This window comes from Loxodonta africana, chromosome 4, assembly GCF_030014295.1.
Source record: "Loxodonta africana isolate mLoxAfr1 chromosome 4, mLoxAfr1.hap2, whole genome shotgun sequence".
Taxonomy (NCBI): domain Eukaryota; kingdom Metazoa; phylum Chordata; class Mammalia; order Proboscidea; family Elephantidae; genus Loxodonta; species Loxodonta africana.
The window spans coordinates 9623393-9643119 of NC_087345.1; the positions used below are offsets into that span (position 1 = coordinate 9623393).

A 19727-nucleotide genomic window follows, 5' to 3' on the forward strand; every position below is an offset into this window, starting at 1 on the left:
GCACGAGCACCCGGCGCCGCCAGACGCACGCTCTCCCGGCACGCGCACGCAGGCACGCGCACCCCGGGGCGGCCATGCCCGTCCCCCTCGCGCACGCGCCCTCGCGCACGCGGGCCTCAGCCGTCCCCGCTCCGGCTGCCGGCTTCGCCCACGATCTTGGCCGGCGGCGGGGCGGCCCTGGCGAGGGCGGGCGGGGACCGCAGAGCGCCCGAGCCGGAGGGCAGGACCGTGGGCTGCGGCGGCGCCGGGATTGGCGCCGGCGCTGGTGGAGACGCCATGGAGGCCGAGCCGGGGCCGGAGCGCCCGCCAGCGGAGCACGGCAGCCCCGCGCGGCCGCAGCCGCCGGACCTGACGCCGGAGCCGGCGCGGAGCCCGGAGCGGGGCCCGAGCCCGGGGCGGCCCGAGGAGGACGCGCAGGCGCTGGCCGCGTTCACGGCGCTGCACGGCCCGGCGCTGCGCGCGTCCGGAGTCCCCGAGCGCTACTGGGGCCGCCTCCTGCACAAGCTGGAGCACGAGGTGCGGGCGGGCGACGCGGGGCGGGCGGGGTCCGGGGCGGGTCCTGCAGCGCGCAGCCCCTCTCCGGGGACGGGGGACTCGGCCCGCGCTGGGCCCAGGACGGGCAGTGCGGGGGTGGCAGGGAGGCCGCCTGCAGGACACGTGCGCTTGAGGGATGGGAGCCTGTCCTGGGGAGATCGCGGCGGCGAAGTGCAGAAAGGGGAGCCCTGGGGAGAAGCGCAGGTGTGCCAATCCGGAGCGTTAGGAATGGATGAGCCTGGAGGAGTTTGAAGGGGAAGCACCACGAGTGCCGAGTGGAGCGACTTAGGCTTGCCTTCTTGGCAGGTTAGCAGCCTGCCAAGGAGGGCCTGGGGCTTCAGTGACAGCAAGAGGCCGCCCACCTGTTAGCTTGGCCCTTACCTTGCCAACACCTGGGGCTCGGCCGGGGCTGCAGCGCGAACTGGAACTAAACCCAGCTTTGGTTCCCGTCGTGTGCCAGGCGCTGTGCTGACTTCTGACGCACGTGATCCCCACAGCAGCCCTGGGAGGAGCAAGACTCGTCTCCCCATTTTACAGCTGGGAAAACAGGCTCAGGGAGAGGAACTGACTCTCCTAAGTCCGTCAGACTTCAAAGCCCGGAGCTTTCTCTCAGCCATGCCTCCCCCACGATAGAGCCCCGGGAACTTGTGTGGCTTTACCCAGTCGTAGAGCTTTCGCATGTTTCTTCATTGATCTGGTTGCCGTTTTGCAGATTAAAGAAAACTGAGGCTGTGGGAGATGGAGAAGGAATTTAAAGAAAAATGAAAAGAGTTTAGATGCTTCTAAATTCTCTCCTTTTGGGGGGAAAGGATGCATTCTGCTACCAGCCTATGCTAACCTGGGCCTCCAAAGGGTGTCTCTGCTGGCCCTGGCTGAGGAATGGACCCTGGTTTTGGGGTGTTTGCCCAGGCACTGAAGCTAAGCACATCCAAAGGGCCAGCTAGTGGAGCCTTCTTCTTAGCTGGAACCGGGGTCATCTTCAGGGGCTGCCTCCTTGGGTGCAGATAGACTAGCTAAGTAGTGAATGTGCAGGTGATAAGGTGGGTGGGGCCCGAGCAAGTGTCCCCAGAGCCTGGCCTTGTGGCAAGCCCCACCCTCTCTGAGCCACTGTTTCTCCATCTGTAAAGTCAGGGATTGGACCAAGCGCCTTCTAAGGCACCTTCCAGTGCAAACAGATGCTAAAAAAAAAAATGCACTCTCAGTACCCCCTCAGTATAATACCTAATGTCTGGTAACGGTGGATTTCATTTACCCATATGGCTGGCCCTCAACTCTACCCCATTTCCTGAGTGCCTCCCTGGGGCCTGTGCTGGGCAGAAGGGAGGATACAAAGGTCTCAGGTGCTGGGGGGAAGCTGTCGGATGTAGTAGTGCCCTGGCCCCAGCCCAGCCAGCCTCCGCTGGCAGCAAACTGTCGGGCATGTCGCTCACCCTGTCTGAGCCCAAGTCTCCCTCTGTTATGTGGGAAAGGTGAGAGAGGGTACCTGGCATTTGGGTGGGGGTGGCATGAGAAGTAAGCTTCAGCCAGGGTCCACACCTAGTGGGCAGTCACCAGGGAGATCCTGGTGCCTCAAACCTGTCTGGGGCAGTGGGGGACTGAGGACCTGGCTCAGGCCTGGCTGTTCCTTGGCTGAGGAAAAGGGTGACCCCCATCGCATCCTGCTGGGACGGGGGAGCACCAGGGAGGCAGTGCAGAGCAATGGTTTTGCAGCTGGAAAGTACACAGAATAAGGAGAGGTGACGTTTACTTCTAAGATACTCCTTGTCCTTTCTAAACGACAGTTCCTTTCTAGTCAGGGTCCCTGGCCTGGCCAGGGGGTGAAAAAGCCCCCCTCTGCTGGCGAATGCCTTTTCTGCTGGTGTGCTAACAAACCCCCCCCCCAACACACACAACCCTAGGCGGTTTTGAGCAGAGATAACGTTGCAGGTTTGTGTCTTGCGAAGCAGTGACTCCCAGCTCCACCACCGGAACCCGCTGTGCCCTTTCTTAGGGTGCTCATGGAGAAACACTGGCAATCAGTGAAGCAACACTGGCCAGGGTGGACAGCAGAGCCAGCGGCCGGGGCAGAGGAGACAGGACGCTTGATGACTGCCCGCCCCCCGGGAATCTGGCTGCACGGACTCTATTAGAACTTACCTAGTCCGGCCCCTCGTTCTACAGGGAAAATCAGACCCAAAAGGCAGAGCGTGGCCTTGTTACTCAGGAAGCCAGGGGAAGAGCCAGCATCTTGTTGGCCTAGGATTCCACACCAGTTTCCCTCCCACCCGGGAAACCAGCTCCAAACCAGAGCGTCTGAGGCAACCCAGATGGGTACAGAGGCCCAAGGGCCTCCTCCAGCCACTCGGCCAGCCCAGGGTCGGCAGGAGGTGTGGCCCCAGGAGGGAATGAGGGTCACCCCATTCCTCATCCCTGGTTTGTAAACAGGAGGGAAGATAGTGACCACTAGGTGCCTCGAGGGTGGAAGGAGATCTCAGTGCAAGGGCCTGTCCACCTGTCCTCACCTAAGAGTCTCCCAGAAAGTGCCAGAGTGCCCCTGGCCCTCAAGATGAGCCTGCCCCCAGAGACCCACAGCCCTCCTGGCATTGGCTCTTGCTGCTCCCTCTGCCTGGAGTCCTTTCCACTGCCCACGGCCTAGGTGTAAGCCTTCCCTTCCTTCCAAGCTCACCTCTGATTATGACTCCTCCTTGGTAAGTCTGCCCGGGCCCTTCTGTCATGGCCAGGACCCTAGTTCCCTCTGCCAGTCACCTCAGCTCCTGGGCAAGATCACAGTGACTCATGCCCACACCCCAAAGTGCCTGGCCTGGCCCAGCTTGCAGAAGCTGCTGTGAGTGGCTCCACACTGCTGGGGCAAATTTTTATTTTTGATAGAGCACTGAGAAATAGGTCTCAAGGGAGCTGTCTGCTGAGCCCCACTGTGTGCCAGGGTCTTGTGTGCACGTTGTCCTTAATCCTTACCGCTCTTCTGGAAGGTGGGTGACCCCTGTGGTGGGGAGGAGGCCGTCTCAGGGAACGGTGGCAGCGCGAGCTTGTGGAGCGTTTGCTGCAGGCCAGGCCCAAGTCTAAGCTCTCGGTTGATATTAATCGTTTAATCCTCTCAGCGGCCCTTTGAGGTAGGCTCTACGTTCCCATTGTAAGGAAAAGAAAATTGAGGCACGAGAGTGCTTGAGTAACTTGTTCAAGGTGAATGCAGCTAGGAAATGGTGTAGCCAGGATTGGTACCCACCCAGCCTGGCTCTGGAATCTTCCCTGGGCCCTGTGCTGACCTGTCCAGACATGTACAGTGTGTGGGTTGGCCTGGAGTTGGGGTGGTCTAGCTCCGAAGCACATAATAAGCAGCTGACCTATCCACCTTACTAGCTGCACATGGCTTGTAATTGTCCTACATGAGGTTGAGTTGAGGGCCAAGGCCCTTATCTTCCATCCCACCTAGACCTGGACCTCGTGAAGATGGCAAAGGGGAGCCAGGGCCACACCAGAGCCTGGGGCCACACCTCCTGCAGGCCCTGGGCTGGCTGAGTGGCCAGAGGAGGCCGCTGGGCACCTGTGCCCATCTGGGTTGCCTCAGCTGCTCTGGTTTGGGGCTGGTTTCTCGGGTGAGAGGGAAATTGGTGTGGAATCCCAGGCCAGCAAAATGCTGGTTCTCCCATTTCTTTCCTGAGTGACAGGGCCACCCTCTGCCTTTTGGGCCCAGTTTTCCATGTAGAACAAGGGACCAGTCTAGGTAAGTTCTGACAGTCTTTACAGCCAGATTCTCAGGGGTGGTGTACCATGAAGGGGGGGATACTGGAGGGCCTGGGATAACAGCATGGTGGCAGTCCCTGGAGCAGATTAGGGCTGCGTTTGGGCTGATATCTCTGAAGGGGCTCAGTCTGTCCTTGAGGCCTGGGTGTGGCTCCCGCTGCTGGCCTCAACGATGGGGTGGGGGCGGTTATCCTGCCAGCAGCCCCTACTGACCGGTGCCTTGGCCCTCAGGTTTTCGATGCGGGGGAGATGTTTGGGATTATGCAAGTGGAGGAAGTGGAGGAGGACGGGAGTGAGGACGAGGAGATGCGGGAAGTGCGGAAGAAGAGACCCAACCCCGGGAGCGAGCTCTGCTACAAGGTCATCGTGACCAGCGAGGTTGGGTTGCAGGCGGCTGACCCCAACAGGTAGGAGCGGGAAGCAGGCGTCCCATCACCCTGTGACTCTCAGGCCCACGGCCGTCGCCCTTGGGGATAGAGCAGTCACTGCAAACACGCACACGCTTCCTATGCACACGCTCCATCCGCTTCACCCCACGCCGAGCTGTGGCCCGTGTGCAGCAGGCCATGTCTGCGTTGGGATGCCAGGGGAGTGTTGGCCCAACACGGAAAACTCCCTTTTCATCACACTTAGGACTGTCATGAAGGAGCCCTGGGGGTATAGTGGTGAAGCACTCAGCTGTTAACCTTAAGGTCGGCAGTTCGAACCTACCAGCTGCTCCCCAGGAGAAAGGTGTGGCAGTCTGCTGCTGTAAGGATTACCCCCTTGGAAACCCTATGGGGCAGTTCTACTCTATCCTGTAGGGTCGCTGTGGGTCGGAATCGATTCCATGGCAGTGTGGCTTAGTGCTGTCGTGGGAGCAGCTCCTCCAGGCCCTCACTCACTGTCACCGTGGCCCTACCACGTGTGTGTCAGAAGTTCTGGTTTTGTTGGTAAGAATGCGGTCACAGAGGGGAAGTTCTGGCCTGAGGTCACACAGCTGGTTCATGGTACGGCTGCTGGACTAGGTCAGTCTTTTTCCTGAGCTTCCCGCCATCCTGCTGAATCTGAGACTCAGGGCGGGGCCAGATCTAGCAGGTTCTCACGGCACCTAAGCAACCAAACCATTCTAGGTGGTACTGACAGTTAACACTCGCAGCTGCTAACTGAAAATTTGGAGGTTCGAGTCCACCTAGCAGCTCCATGGGAGAAAACCCTGGTGACCTACTTCTGAAAAATTGGCCACTGAAAATCCAGTGGAGCACGGTTCTCCTGTGACACACAGATGTTGCCATGAGTCGGAGTCAACTCAGTGGCAACTGTTCTTTGTGGGGTTTTTTTCTGGCACTTTGGCCAGGCAGGGTGAGGAGCATGGTCTAGTCACTTCTTCCCGTGAAGACACTGAGGGCCAGCACCCGCCTGGGCCTTACCCAGGCCACAGGGTAGGTGTGGGCAGAGCCAAGACTGCACCCCAGCCTTCCTACCTCCAGGGCCTGAGTGGCTGTGCTGAGTTAGGTCAGGGTGCAGGCCCTCTGCTGAGAATTTGTCAGAACCTTGAGGCAGAAGGCCAACGGCCTTGGAGTGTCATTGGCTTGTTTCCATACAGGGCCCTTCAGGGAAGGCACTATGGGGCTTTCCTGCTCCTTTCCCAGCCCGAGAGCTATGGGAGTGGCCACACCCACACCCTGACTCCGGACTTGCAGGCTCTCCTTTCCCACTGAGTCCAGGGCAGCACCCGCCCTGCCTGCCTGCCTGTTCCCGTCCTGCTGGCTCCAGACACAGGTGCAGCAGTCCTGCACATGTGCTGTCCTCAGGTGGGGGTGGGACCTGGAGTCTTGCAGCCGGAAGTGCAGATTCCAGCCCTAGGAGCCTCTCCCTGGTCCGTAAACAGGAGGGGAAGGCAGTGGCCCCCCAGGTGCTGCGAGGGTGGAAGGAGATCTCAGGGCGAGGCTCTGCCCACTCGTTGTCACCCCAGAGTCTCCCCAAAAGTGCCGGAGTGCCCCACATTTTCAAGATGAACCTGCCCCACCAACCCCCAGCCCTCCAGCTCCTGGGCTGGCTGCCTCCAGGCCTTTTTCTGTCTGGGAGTCCTCCCTGGCTGCCAGGCCTCCAGCCACACTCCTCCATCCTCCCTCCCTGCACCCCTCTGCCCCCTGTGCATCTGCCCGTGTCACCTGGGGGCCCAGCACCTACAGGCCCCCAGCCACACTCCTCCGTCCTTCCTCCCTGCACTCCCCACTTTGCATCTGCCGGGTCACCCGAGGGCCCTACGCCGAGAGCCCGGTTCCGTGCTGCGTCATGCAGCTCCCCAAGCATGAGAGCAGGGATTGAAAAAAAAACAAAACTGTTGCCACAGACTCAATTCCAGCTCATAGGGACCGTATAGGACAGAATAGAGCTGCCCCTTTGGGTTTCCAAGGGTGTAACCTACGGAAGCAGATCATCACATATTTTTCCCAAGGAGCCACTGGTGGCTTGATCTGCCGAACTTTTGGTTAGCAGCCGAGTGCTTAACCACTGTGCCACTGGGGCTCCTTAACATAGATTATACAAAAAAGCCCAGTAATGTGGATGTGAGTTGTGAGGCACAATAAAATGAATACTCCTGAGCTCCCCACCCGGCCTACGCACTGCCACTGCCGTATTACCAGTCCGTCTGTTTTCAGCAGGAACAGGCGTGGAGCCAGGGGAGGCTGGTTTGCCTCAGGCCACTAGCTCCTCTGACTGTAGACCCCTAAGCCAGTGTTCCAGGCAGCCCCCATCTTTCTGGGCCGGGGGAGGGCACGCCCTGCAGGAGGGACGCGTCCTGCTCCCACGGAAGTTTGGCCTGCTGGGTCCTCTGACGTTTGACCCCTGAGGCCTCCCCTCAGAAGGGTCCTTCTGCTGCCAGGCCATTCCCAGAGGGAGTGGGAGCAAGCCGGCTCCTTTGCCCGAGCACCTGCCGTCCATCCATCAGGCCTTGGGGTGGCAGGAGGAGGAGCAGGTCCCCCCCAACCGGCCATTCAGACCCAGTAGGGTAATTACAGTGATCGCTGCAGTTTTTTGTGTGTCACACACGTGGGTACATGGCAGGTTTTTCTTGTTCAGTGCTATGTCAGCCGGGCAGTGGGAGGTGGGGACTCCTACTGCCCGCATTTAGAGGTGTGAAGAGGGAGAAGAACTGCCCAAGGCCACACAGTGCGTGGTCAGCAGAGCCAGGGTCTCATCCTAGACCCACGGGACACCTAAACCATGTGTGATGTTGGAGCTGGGGAGACGGAGCTCAGTGGGGCTGGGTGTGGGCCCAGGCCACAGCCACCGTCCCGCTTCCTGGCAGCTGCTTTCCCCTCCCCGGCAGCTGCTTTCCCCTCCCCGGCAGCTGTCCACAGCCTCACACCCACTGCGCCTTGTGCCTGCAGCATCTTCCTCATTGACCATGCCTGGACGTACCGCTTGGAGCATGCCCGCCGGCAGCTGCAGCAGACACCTGGGCTGCTGCACCGAATGGCTAACCTGATGGGCATCGAGTTCCACGGTGAGGTGCCCAGTGCCGAGGCCGTGGACTTGGTGCTAGGAGAGATGTGGAAGTTCAACCAGACCTACCAGCTGGCCCATGGGGTGAGAGGGCAGCCGGCCCACGGGGTGAAGGGCAGCCAACCCACGGGGTGAGACGGCAGCCAGCCCACGGGGTGAGAGGGCAGCCAGCCCTGGCGAAGGGCAGACACTGACATGGGGCTCACTACCAGTGCCCTCTAGCTAGTAGGGGGTGGGACCACATGGAAACCACCTCGTTCCCTGCGTCCCCGTCACATCATATTATGTCTATTCCGAGCAGGCCAGTGGCAGGCACCCCAGAACCAGATGTTACCCAACTTTTGAGCTCATAGGAAATGGCCCCTCAGACCCCTAATCTTGGGCCCAGATGGCACAGCTCCCCCTTTCTTGGCCCCTCTAGCCTGTCCATGGCTTGAGTCCTTCATCCTTTGTAAAAGCCCTCAGTGGTTCCTGGAACTCCTTCTAACACACATTCTCCGACCTTCAGCACCCGCCCCTCTATGCACCAGCCTCTCAGGACTTTTAGCTTGGGAAAAGATGAATGCTTGTTTCTCATGATCTCAGCATAGACCTTGCCTCCTCCAGGAAGCCTTCCCTGAACACCAGCCCTATACCCACCCCCACACACAGGAAACCAAGCACATCCCTATAGCTGCTCGGTTCTCTGCCCCATTCCCTGCCTGCAGCCCTGGCTCCTCCTCACCCAAATCACCATACTGCGTCACACTGACCCGCTGACTTGTCTGCAGGGGTAGGGCGGTGTTCTATGTGGAAGTACTGGGGGGTGTGTGATAATTTTGAAAGCGTGGAGAGCCAAGCATAGGTGGGTGGGTGCCTGGTGTTTGGGTGCATAAGTGGACAGGCCTGGCTGACATAGCTGTGGGGTCCACCCACAGTCAGCGGAGGAGAAGGTGCCGGTGTGGTACGTTATGGACGAGTTTGGCTCGCGCATCCAGCACGCGGACGTGCCCAGCTTTGCCACGGCCCCCTTCTTCTACATGCCCCAGCAGGTGGCCTACACGCTGCTGTGGCCCCTGAGGGACCTGGACACAGGCGGTAAGTCAGATCCTGCCACCACCCCAGAGGACAACAGGCCTGGGCCTGGTGTGCACCCACCAGCCCCTGACAGGCGTGTCTCGGTGCAGAGGAGGTGACCCGGGACTTCGCCTATGGAGAGACAAACCCCCTGATCCGGCAGTGCATGCTGCTGCCCTGGGCACCGGCCGACATGCTGGACATCAGCTCCTCCACGCCCGAGCCGCCCGACACGCACTACCAGGTGCGGCGCCGCCTCTGGCCCCTCTGCTTGGGCCACTTCTGAAATACTGTCTGTGAGATCACCCAGCATTACTGACCCAGCTGGCTGCCAGGCCCGGCTGGTTACCAGAGGGAGGGGAGGAAGATTTGGGGAGCGTTTGAGGGATGAGGGGCTCAGTGGAAATGAGCCGCCTGTGGTCCCACAGCTCGGGCTTGGACTGCACCCGACCTCAGGGACCTGATGCCCGTCTCCCCCTTTTGGACAGTTGGGAGATGCTTTAGGGGACTCTGCAGTCAGACTGGCTCTGAGTCCCCCTTGGTCCCAGTGTGCCAGGCACATTTCTTCCTCTCAGGACGTGTGCCTTGCTGGGGGTGTAGAGACACTGTGTTCAGGTGCTCCATGGGGTGCAGTAGGCATTTGACAAGTAATTGTTAGGACTGTAACTGTCGTTAACCACAAAGGCACTTTCAGCGACCCAGCTCATGGGATGGGCAGGGCTTCGGAGACGGCAAGGAGCCAGCGAGGCCTGGGGCAGGGGAGTACCGTAGCCACTGTCAGAACCAGGCAGGACTGGGGAGGTGGGCATTAATGTCTGAGCCCCTCCCCGCGCTCTGGTGTGCTGCCACTTCGTCCTGTGGGTCAGGCCCACCTGAAGCCGGCTGGTGAGAAGCCTGTGCTTGGCACTTCACAGGACGCTGTAGTGCAGTCCTGACAGCAACTGTACTGAGTCGATCCTGTTTTTATCTTCCTTTTACTGGTGAGGAAACTGAGGCACAGAGGAGTTAAGTGACTTGGTCAGGGCTGAGGTCGCATAGCTGGTAGACAACTGGAATCCAGAACCAGGGGAGCTGACAGCTATGGCGATGCCACAGACTTGCCCCCATGGCGGAAGCTGCCCCGGCCCCCTCCCCGGCTTGTCATACACTCAGGCTGTGCCTCTGAGGGTTGTCGAAAGAATTAAGTAAGTTGACTCACGTTAGAGTAGAAGGCCTCGGAGTGTTGGCTGGCTCTGTGAGTGCTGCTGACTGACAGGGGGCCCTGGCTGTGGCCCCGATGGCAATTTTTCTTGTAAATCTAAGTCAGTGGTGACTGAACGAACCACGATGAAGATGGCATCGCTCTTTTGGGTGTTTCAGACCCTCGTTGAGCACCCACCCACACGGGTAGGTGCTTAGTTGGTGAAGCCTTAGGGAACGCAAAGGGGCAAGGTTTAAGGATGGCTAGGACAAACACTCCTTGGTCTTGAGTTTGCTTTTTAATGGAACATAAATTAAAATTGTCTTTTTTCTTAGAAAGCTGTGAACTGGCCAGGTAACAAATTACTTCAAAACGTAGCAGGTTAAAATAGCAGTGTTTGTCGTCTCATAGTTTCTGTGGAACAGGTTCAGGAGTGGCTCAGCTGAGCGGGTCTGACTCGGTGTCTCCCGCAAGGCTGCCATCTTGATACTGGCCGGGGCTGCGGTCCTCTGAGGCATGTCTGGCTGGAGGAGCTGCTTCCCCCGCAGCTCTCTCACACGCCTGGCAAGTCAGTGCTGGCTGTGGGCTGGAGGCCCCAGCCCCACACCAAGTTGTCCTGTCCACAGGCTGCTTGAGTGGCCTCTCACCATGGCGGCCACCGTCCCCCAGAAGGAGTGATCTAAGAGAGCAGGAAGGGAGCCATGAGTGCCCTTTATGACCTAGTCTAAGAAGTAACACCCTGTCACTTGTACTTTTTTTCTAATTATCAGATGTAGGGTGCTAAGTATAGCCCACACTCAAGGAAATGAATTGAGCCCCACCTTTAAAGGGAGTGTCACAGAGTTGGTGGACCTCTTTTAAGCCACTGCACTGCCCAGGTCTGGACCAGCCTTGGGGCTCCTCCCTCAGACAGGCAGCCCCTCCCAGGACAGGTTTGGCATGTTCTCAGTGCCTGTAGTTTGGAGGCAGCGTTGAGAAGATTCAGGGCCGTGTTCCCATCATTCTCTTGACACGAGACTGGGGTGTTCAGCACCCAGGGGGCCTTGAACCCCAGAATCCATTTGTAGAAAGGCTGAGCTGGCAGGTACTGGGTTCTTTTTGGGAACACTGCTCTTCGCTGCCTGCCAGTGCCTGAGCGGGGCGTGGAGCTCTGCAGAGCCCTTGTGGTGGGTGGTCTCAGGTGTGGAGAGGGGGTAGGCAGAGGCCTCTGGGTGCTGGTAGCTGCAGCGCCTGTGAGAGGCCCTGACTGGGGTCCAGGTGTGTCCAGGGGGATGCTGGGCAGGCATGTGGCCCGTGCCATCCACCCTGACGTGCCAGGTGGGGGAGGCATGTGTTCATGTGCCCCTTGCACTAAGGTCTGTCTCCACCCCTGGTGTCTCCTAGGCCATCTTGGAGGAGAACAAGGAGAAGTTGCCAGTTGCCATCAGCCCAGGAACGTATCCCCACGACCACATCTTCAAGTACGTACCCTTCTCTGGCCCAGGTGTGACTGTCCCTCAGTTGCTTTGCTCCCCCCTCAGCTGATCTCTCGGGGTGGTGCCAGCGCAAAGGGGAGGGAGTACTCCCCACCCTTCTCCTGGGGGCTGGCAGCCTAGGCATGGAGGTGACAGACACCAGGGTCCTGTTCTGGGATCTCAGAGAAAACACTACGGGACCAAGAGCGTGAGAAAGCAGATTGTGAGCTCTTCACTGACAACTGGGAATAGGCTGTGGAAACACTGGTGGCCGGCAAAGGGAGCTCCAAAGGGAAGGGTCAGCCTGACACAGGTCCTGCCTTCACCCCTGTCTTTGGGGTACAGAGGGGTCACGACCAGACTCGTCTGCCTGGGACTTTCTGCTTCCTGGGCACAAGGGTTCAGTCCTGGAAATGGAAGACCAGCCAGCCACAAGCCGGCTCCAAGAAAGGGCATCCAGGTGGCCAGGGCTCTTCCCAGCATCTGCAGGTGGGGCTGGTAGGTTACATGAGGGCAGGCAGGTGAGTCGAGGCCCACCCCATGTGGAAACATGTGCATCTCCTGCCCAGGAGCCACGCCATTTCACAAATGAGGGTGAGGAGACACAGAGAGGGACGCTGGGCTGGGCTGGATGGAGCAGGGCTGGGAGACAGAAGGACAGGCGGACGCCACCACCATTCCCCCAAGCTGCTCTCTGGCCCATCACACTCGTGCCTCCAGAGGGGTCTCCAGGGAGAACTCGGGCAGAGGTGGGTGCTGTCTGCAGCTCAGCATGGGCTTTTCCGCAGGGTCTGCACTGACGTCCAGCAGGTGCTCAGCCATCTGACACACCCACGCTTCACCTTCACCCCGAGGGAGGCAGATGCCGACATCCTCTACAACTTCTCCCACTTCAAGGACTACCGGTAAGGCCCCGCCCGGCCACAGACTCCCCACTACCCTGCCTCCGGGGCCTGTGGCTCCCCCACCCACTGAGCTTTTTGCTCCACCTTGGCCCATAGGAAGCTCAGCCAGGAGCGGCCGAACGTGCTGCTGAACCAGTTCCCGTGTGAGAACCTGCTGACGGTCAAAGACTGCCTGGCCTCCATCGCCCGCCGGGTGGGGGGTCCCGAGGGACCCCCCTGGCTGCCCCGCACCTTCAACCTGTGCACCGAGCTGCCCCAGTTCGTCAGCTACTTCCAGCAGCGGGAGAGGCGGTGAGCCCCACCCAGAGCCATGGGACCCTGCAGCCCCTGCCCCACCTGCAGCACCCGCATCCCCCAGGCCTGCGCCCTCCCTGGTGCCTGCTGTGTGCCAGGTGACCAACACTGTGTGGGGCAGCTGATTCATGCACTGTGTGGTTCCTCCCAGGCCGTTGTTGGGCTGATCTTTCCCCGGAAGCTACTCCCTTTGCTCAGCAAACTCCTACTTAGTCCCTGGGGCCCAACAGCCCAAGTCTCGTCTGTGGTGCCCGCCTCGGCACCTCAGGAGGGGCTAGGTGCTCTATCCTTCGCTGCCGCGGTCCTGGGGAGACGTGGCCCAGGGGGCAGGCCAGGACTCAGCTTAGCCAGCTGTCTCCCCGCAGGGGCAGGCCAGGATGCAGCTTAGCCAGCTGTCTCCCCTCAGGGGGCTTAGCCAGCTCTCTCCCCCCAGGGGCGAGGACAACCACTGGATCTGCAAGCCCTGGAACCTGGCCCGCAGCCTGGACACCCACATCACCAGGGACCTCAGCAGCATCATCCGGCACCGCGAGAGCGCCCCCAAGGTGGGCCCCGCAGCTCCATACCTGAGGGGGCGGGGGTGCAGGTGTGGGGGGAAGGCAGGCTCAGGAGGGGGCAGTGAGGCAGGGTCACCCGGCTTGTAGGTCGCAGCCCAGTCCGAGGCCCCCACCCACGCTTTTTCCACCAGGGGTGAGGGGAGCTGGGGGACAGCCCAGCTGAGAGAGGAGGGGGCCCTTCAGGGGAGCCGTCCCCGACAGTGCTTTGTAGCTCAGTGCCACCCACCTGCTCAGCAGCAGGGAGACTGCCAGGCCAGGACAGAGCCACCCGGTCATGGATGAAGACTCTGTCGTGACCCAGGGCTACTCTGGGATGTATGAAGGGGGACCTGTAGGGCACACACTTACAGACCGGGACAAGGACCCTTTGCCATCGAGTCAGCTCCGACTCATGGCGACCCCACATGTCAGTGCAGAACTGGGCTCCGTAGGGTTTTCAGTGGCCGATTTTCCGGGAGTAGATTACCAGGCCAGTCTTGCACAGAATTACACAGCTGTGGGAAATGTCCATGGACAAGAAGCCAGAGGAAGTGTGCCAAAACGGTATAGAGATCTGGGGGAGTCGGGTGGGAAGTGGATGGAATATTGGGTGAGAGTCTGAGTTCATTTTTTTGTTTTGTTTTTCACCTTTTTAAGAATCCGTTACAGTTTTAGCAGCCTTTATCTCTCAGAGCACCGTGAGGTTTACAGAAACTTCGGGCAGAAAAGTCCAGAGTCCCCCACCTCCCTTTGCCCCACAGGCTGCTTCTCCTAGTAACATCTTATCTTCTGTTTTCAGAACTTGGAAACTGTAGAGTTGTGTTTGTGTCCCTTGCAGTTAAAATAAAGATCAATATAAGGGCTGATACAATGTAGACAAGGGTTTGGGAAGCAAAAGGAAAGTAAAGTGCAGTGTGACTTGGCCATTGGGGGTGCCGGCACAGGCTCCCCACGGCACAGAGGTCAGGGCCCTGCCCAGGGGAGCCAGCGCTCAGGGTACAGGGGAGAGAGTCCATCTTCTCCACAGTGAGGTGGCGGTGCCTGGACGCCTCACAGCCTGGAGCCTGGGAGGGCTGAGTGCCCTTGGCAGAGTTTGTCAGCCCAGGTGAATGAGGCCGCATCTGTCAACCCAGGTTGTGTCAAAGTACATTGAGAGCCCCGTCCTGTTCCATCGCGAGGATGTGGGGATGGTCAAGTTTGACGTCCGCTACATCGTGCTGCTGCGGTCGGTGGCGCCTCTGCAGCTGTTCGCCTATGACGTGTTCTGGCTGCGCTTCTCCAACCGGTAACTACTGGGGAGGCTGGCAGGGACATCGAGGCTGGGCAATGGGCCTATCTTTACTTGGATCCAGAAATCCCTTCTCTACCCTAACCCAGTGAGTTACCGGCTGAGCTCATTTCACCTCCTGCCTGGCCTGCTTCAGAGGTCCCTCATCCCCCACGTGGTGGATGGGAATGTTCTTTGTAGAACATATCTGCCTACGAGAGTGTAGTGACACCTTGTGGACCCACAGAGAATGTTATTGGTCAGCAGGTCACTCACCAGCCAAACTCTGGGTGGGCCGTGGTGCCACTCACAAACACGAACAAGGGCGTGGAAACTGATGCTCGGCCTGGGCCGGTGGCCAGAAAGCTGAGTCTGACCACTCCACACGGACAAGGTGCCACTCAGGAACCCACATGTGTGTCTGTCTGCTTGTGTCCAGGCCTTTCGCACTCAATGACCTGGATGACTACGAGAAGCATTTCACCGTCATGAACTACAACCCTGATGTGGTACTGAAACAGGTGAGGCTGTGGCAGGGCCAAGACCTCGCGGGCTCATGGCGGGTCATTCAGGCTTCTGTTCCTGGCACTGTCACGCCGTCTCTGGTGAAGTTGGGTGGACAGTCGTTCCAAGGAGCTGCCTTTTAAGTTTTCTCGTCCAGAAGACTCCATGTGCCACACTTGGTGCATGTGTTCCCAAATAATCCTGCCCACAGCTGAGGAAACAAGCCAGGGAGATGAGGGGCTTCCCCAGATCCCACAGCAAGTCAGGAGCAGAGCAGGGGCTCACCCCCCACCTGATGCCCGCTGAGCACGAGGACAGCAGGGCTGGACAGATGTGTCCTGTGACTCCACAGGAAGACAGTCTGTCCTGCGTGGAGGGGACGTGCTCTAGGGAAGGTGCTTAGCGGGAACTGCTGTGTCTAGGCAGCTGTGCCAATGTCCTCTCCCTCCAGCTGGGCACCGAGCTGGCCTGCTGCTCCTCAGCCCCGAGGGCTGCAGCTCTGGGCCAGCACAGGACCCAGAGCCCTTGTCTCTGAGCCAGGGTACCAAGTGCTTCTCCCCACAGGGGGCGGTGTGTGTGTGTGCGCGTGGGTGCGTGTCCCATCCGGGCGTGGGTGTTGGGGCTTCCGGAGGGAGTCAGACAGACCTGGCTTGTCCTCCCTGTGAGAAATCAGAGCCAACTGCCAGCCTACCCATGTGCGTTGGCTACAGCCTTGGCCCCGGGTGATCTTGCTGTCCCTTGGGCCTGTCGGAGCTGGTGCTGAGCAGTGAGCCCAGGCTGGGCCCTGCAGCCGGGTGGGGGTTCCGGCTGGGCCCAGGCGCGGGCTCTGAAAGGGGTTCTGCACGGTCAGCTAGCCGCAGGGCAGCCCTCACACTCATCTGCTGGGCAGAGAGCATCAGCCCCACTTTACAGGTGGAGAAATGGAGGCTCAGGGAAGTTAAGCTGCTTCTCCAGGTCACACAGATCAGATCCAGAGCTCAGGCCCAGTCTCCTGCCCCTCACTGCACCCTGAAGGGTGGGCTGGATTTTCCCTGCCAACGCTGACCTCCTGTGACCCTCCTCCCGGTGTTGCAGGCAGGGGACGGGCTCCCTCCCCTCCCTGCAGGTGATCCTGGAGCCTGCCTGGAGGAGGCCTGGGACAGTGACATCCCTGTATCTGCTGCAGGTGCATTATGATGAGTTCATCCCGGCCTTTGAGAAGCAGTACCCCGAGTTTCCATGGAAGGGTGTCCAGGTGCGTCCTGAGCTCCTGGGGTCGCCCAGACTGGGACCCGCAGGAGTCGCCCCCGTCATGGGGGGTCCTTGGGCCCAGTTGGGGGCAGGGTGTGGCCCTGGGGAGGACCCCCAGAGGACGTGACCAAGGGCATCAGAGCACACTCAGGATAGTCAGGTTGACGTGGGAGTCAGGTTTGAGGGGACAGCAGGGGTACAGCTGGAGAGGCCAGCCAGACCCCACGTGCTGTGCTAAGCTTCCTTGGTGTGTGAGGTGGAGGGGGCACTGAGAGAGGGGACGGGGCAAATTTACAAGGGCAGCACTGTGAGGCGGAGCCTCCATGGCCAGGTCTAGAGACAGAGGCGTAGGAGGGGCAACTTGGGGCTAGGGCTCAGGAAGAGGCCGTGAACCCTCCACGAAAGCTTCTCTGGGGGGCTAGACCCACCATGCAGGCCCCTGACTCTGCCTCCCCGGCCTCCAGGCTGAGATCTTCCAGGCCATCACAGAGCTGTTTCAGGCAGCGTGTGCCAAGCCTGCGCCTCTGGGCCTCTGTGCCTACCCTTCATCCCGAGCCGTGTATGCCATCGACCTCATGCTGAAGTGGGACGACCGCCCTGATGGTAAGGGGGCTGGGGGCTCCTGTCCTGTGACCCAAACCCCCCACCTGCATCACGTTCTCCCCGGCCAGCCACCCCCCAATAGCAGGGAAGGCAGGGCCCCCACGCCCCGTCACCACACCTCAGGGTGTCCTCAGAGCGCATGGCAGGGTGGGCCAGGCACTCACAGGAAGACATTGTGGGAGAAGGGTCTGCAGTGGGCCCAGGAGTGAGAGGCAGGAGCGTGCGGCCCTCCACCACCACCCCAGGCAGCACCGGCCAGGCCAGCCTTGGTTCCTCAGTGCTCAGCCCCCACCCCTTCCTGACCAAACTGAAGACTTCGGCGTCTCGGTGACGTACTCATACTGTTCCTGGGCCAGAACCAAACCTGTCCAGGCAGCTCCGGCCTCTGCAAGGGGCGGCCTCAACTAGGAGATGCCGGTCCTAACCCCACTGCTGCCAGGAGCTATGGGGCTTGGGCGCGCGGCCTCCCCAAGCTTCCCAGTCCCGACCCAGAACCTGGCCTTCACACCCCCGCCCCAACCCCACCCTCCTGGGAGCGAGATGCCCAGACTCGCCAACATACCCATTTCTTCGCCATCCAGGGAAGCGGGTCATGCAGCCCCAGATCCTGGAGGTGAACTTCAACCCGGACTGCGAGCGTGCCTGCAAGTACCACCCGACCTTCTTCAATGACGTCTTCAGCACCTTGTTTCTGGACCAGCCCAGCAACTGCCATGTCACGCCTCTCCTCTAGGCCCATCTTCTGAGCGGCTTCTACAAGGGCCGCCTCCCTGCCTGCCTGCCTGCCTGCCTCCCACCCAAGCTGGCCCCAGCCCAGTCCCCTGGGAGCACAGGGCTCTGCTCTCCGTGGGTCAGAGGCGGGACAAGGCAGGTGTCTCCAGGGCCAAGCGCTGCACCAGGCCTGTTCCTCCTCGCACCATCCTGCAGCAGTTCACCTCCAGCTCAGCCAAGAGCTCGCAGGCATCTGAGACCTTGATCATCCTCCAGAGGCGCTAGCAAAAGGGAGGCTTGGTGGAGCGTGACGTGGCCCTCCCTCAGCGGCAGCCTCCATGGGAGAGTGGAAACCACCGGGGCGGTACAGCCGGGCAGGCTTCCTCCTCACCAGGAATCTGCTCCTGTGCAGGGGACCCCGGAGACCATGGGGAAACGCTGCTTGCCAGACCACACAAACCCTGCCCTACTGCCCGTGCCCAGCTCAGCCAGACCCTTTATCAGCACACCTGTGAAGGTCCAGGGTGGAAGACCCTGTCTTTGTCCTGGTCTCCTTTCCATTTGGTGAGGCTGGGCCTGTCCCTGGGTCACTGACGCACAGTGAAGTCTACCCACTTGGGTCCCTGTTGTCCCCAAGGCCTCCCCATTGTGGGCACTCCAGTGCCTTCTGCCCTCCTGAGATCTTCTGGCGACGGCAACTCAGGACACATAGGTGGCCAAGGAGCACCAGCACCCGCAGAAGACAATCAGATGCCATCTCCTACCAGGCTCTAGGGTCAGGATGTTGGACTTTTGTTAATTTTGGGGAGGAAAATGTACAACTTCTAGTTCTTTCCTGCAATTGAGAGTCAGATGCCAGCATTTTTTTGGTAGCAGCAGTACCCCTGGGCCCAGCTAGTTCATGGGTTTGAGAAGCTGGTGGGGGGTCTGGCTCCTGGTGCCTGGGCTGCCCCCAGGGCATTCCCACTTGAGGGCGGTCGGGGTTGGGTGTGGTGGTCGCTTCGATCTTGAAGCCATAAAGGAGTCCTCCTCGTAGCAGAACTGGAACGAATCTGCCTCTGTCTCTGTCAGCTGTGTCTGCTCATCCCCATGCTTGCTTCGTTTGAGGGCCTGCCCTTCGCGAGGGGACCGCCCTGCGGCCGAGTGCTGCTGCCGGAGCCTATTCCTTGGGGCTCTCGTTGAATGTCCCGAAGGCCAGGACACTCCATCCCTGGTTTTCTCCTGGGACAGCTGTGACATGGTACTACCCCGCCTCAACTTGATTTGTACTACAATAAAAGATGACTTTCTCTTGTACAGGTGCCTCAGTTTCTCTCGGGGGGCCCTGGAACCACAGGCTTCATGTCCGGAGTCTAGACACAGGCTTTGAGAAATAAGAGAAATAAGATGATGTTAGACCCCAAGTCCCCCAGCCCGGCGCAGCATCTCAGCTCCAGGTCCGTCTCAGAGGGGGCAGCAGTGGGGCATGAGGGCTGAGGCTGACCCTGTGCCGCCCACAAGGCCCCGAGGCCTCCGACTGCTGGGTGAAAATCTGGTGGCCTTGGCAGAGGGATTCTCTCTGCGCCTGATCTCACTGGAGAGGGGCGGATGTGATGAGAGAATCAGCCCCTCGGGGTCAGTAGGTGGGTCCAGTGAGCTGGCACTGACAAGTGTCATCCAGGAGGAGGGGGAATAGTGACCCCACTTGGTGTGGAGATGGATAAACGAGGACAGAGCTCCCCACTGCCCCCACGTGGCTGTTGGGGGGCCGCACAGACTACACGCAACTTGCTGGAGCTACCCAGGACCAGAGCTCACTCTAGTGTTTGCTCAAAAGCTGAGCAGGGTTGACGCCCCAGCTGTTCAGTCCTCTTAAGAAGCCAGACTGCGAGACATCCTACCCGTAGACACGGGAAGCCACCAGGATCGGCCGCATAGCCAGGCCCTCTGGCTTCTTGCTGAGGTCCTCACTCCTCTGACCAGAGTCAGGGCCACAGCCGGAAGGCCGGACAAATGCCGAGGGAGGTGCTGGGGCGCCGCTTCCTGTCCACTGAATATTTCTGGTACACTTTCCTGCCCTTGTCGCTTCCTGTTTCAAGAATCCATCAAAAGCTGGAATTTGTATAAGTGCTGGATATTTGGAGTGGACCGAGAGAATCCCAGTGGTAGTAACTATACCAAGGTTCTGTGCTGAGACGGAAGAATCCAGAAGGTAAAGCTCAGGAGGCTGACCATGAAATT

The 19727-nt window shown here is 59.8% G+C and overlaps 1 protein-coding gene across 1 annotated transcript; it reads left to right on the forward strand.

Moving 5' to 3' along the window:
* The first annotated feature begins 143 nt into the window (after window positions 1-143).
* On the forward strand, window positions 144-18528 carry TTLL12 (tubulin tyrosine ligase like 12). The gene is made up of 14 exons (XM_003419801.4): window positions 144-516; window positions 4507-4682; window positions 7653-7851; window positions 8685-8844; window positions 8934-9067; window positions 11387-11463; window positions 12246-12362; window positions 12459-12653; window positions 13090-13201; window positions 14326-14477; window positions 14899-14980; window positions 16129-16197; window positions 16658-16796; window positions 17378-18528. Exons 1-14 carry the CDS (start codon window positions 277-279, stop codon window positions 17527-17529), a joined length of 2004 nt encoding a protein of 667 aa, XP_003419849.2. The 5' UTR covers window positions 144-276; the 3' UTR covers window positions 17530-18528.
* Window positions 18529-19727: the final 1199 nt, after the last annotated feature.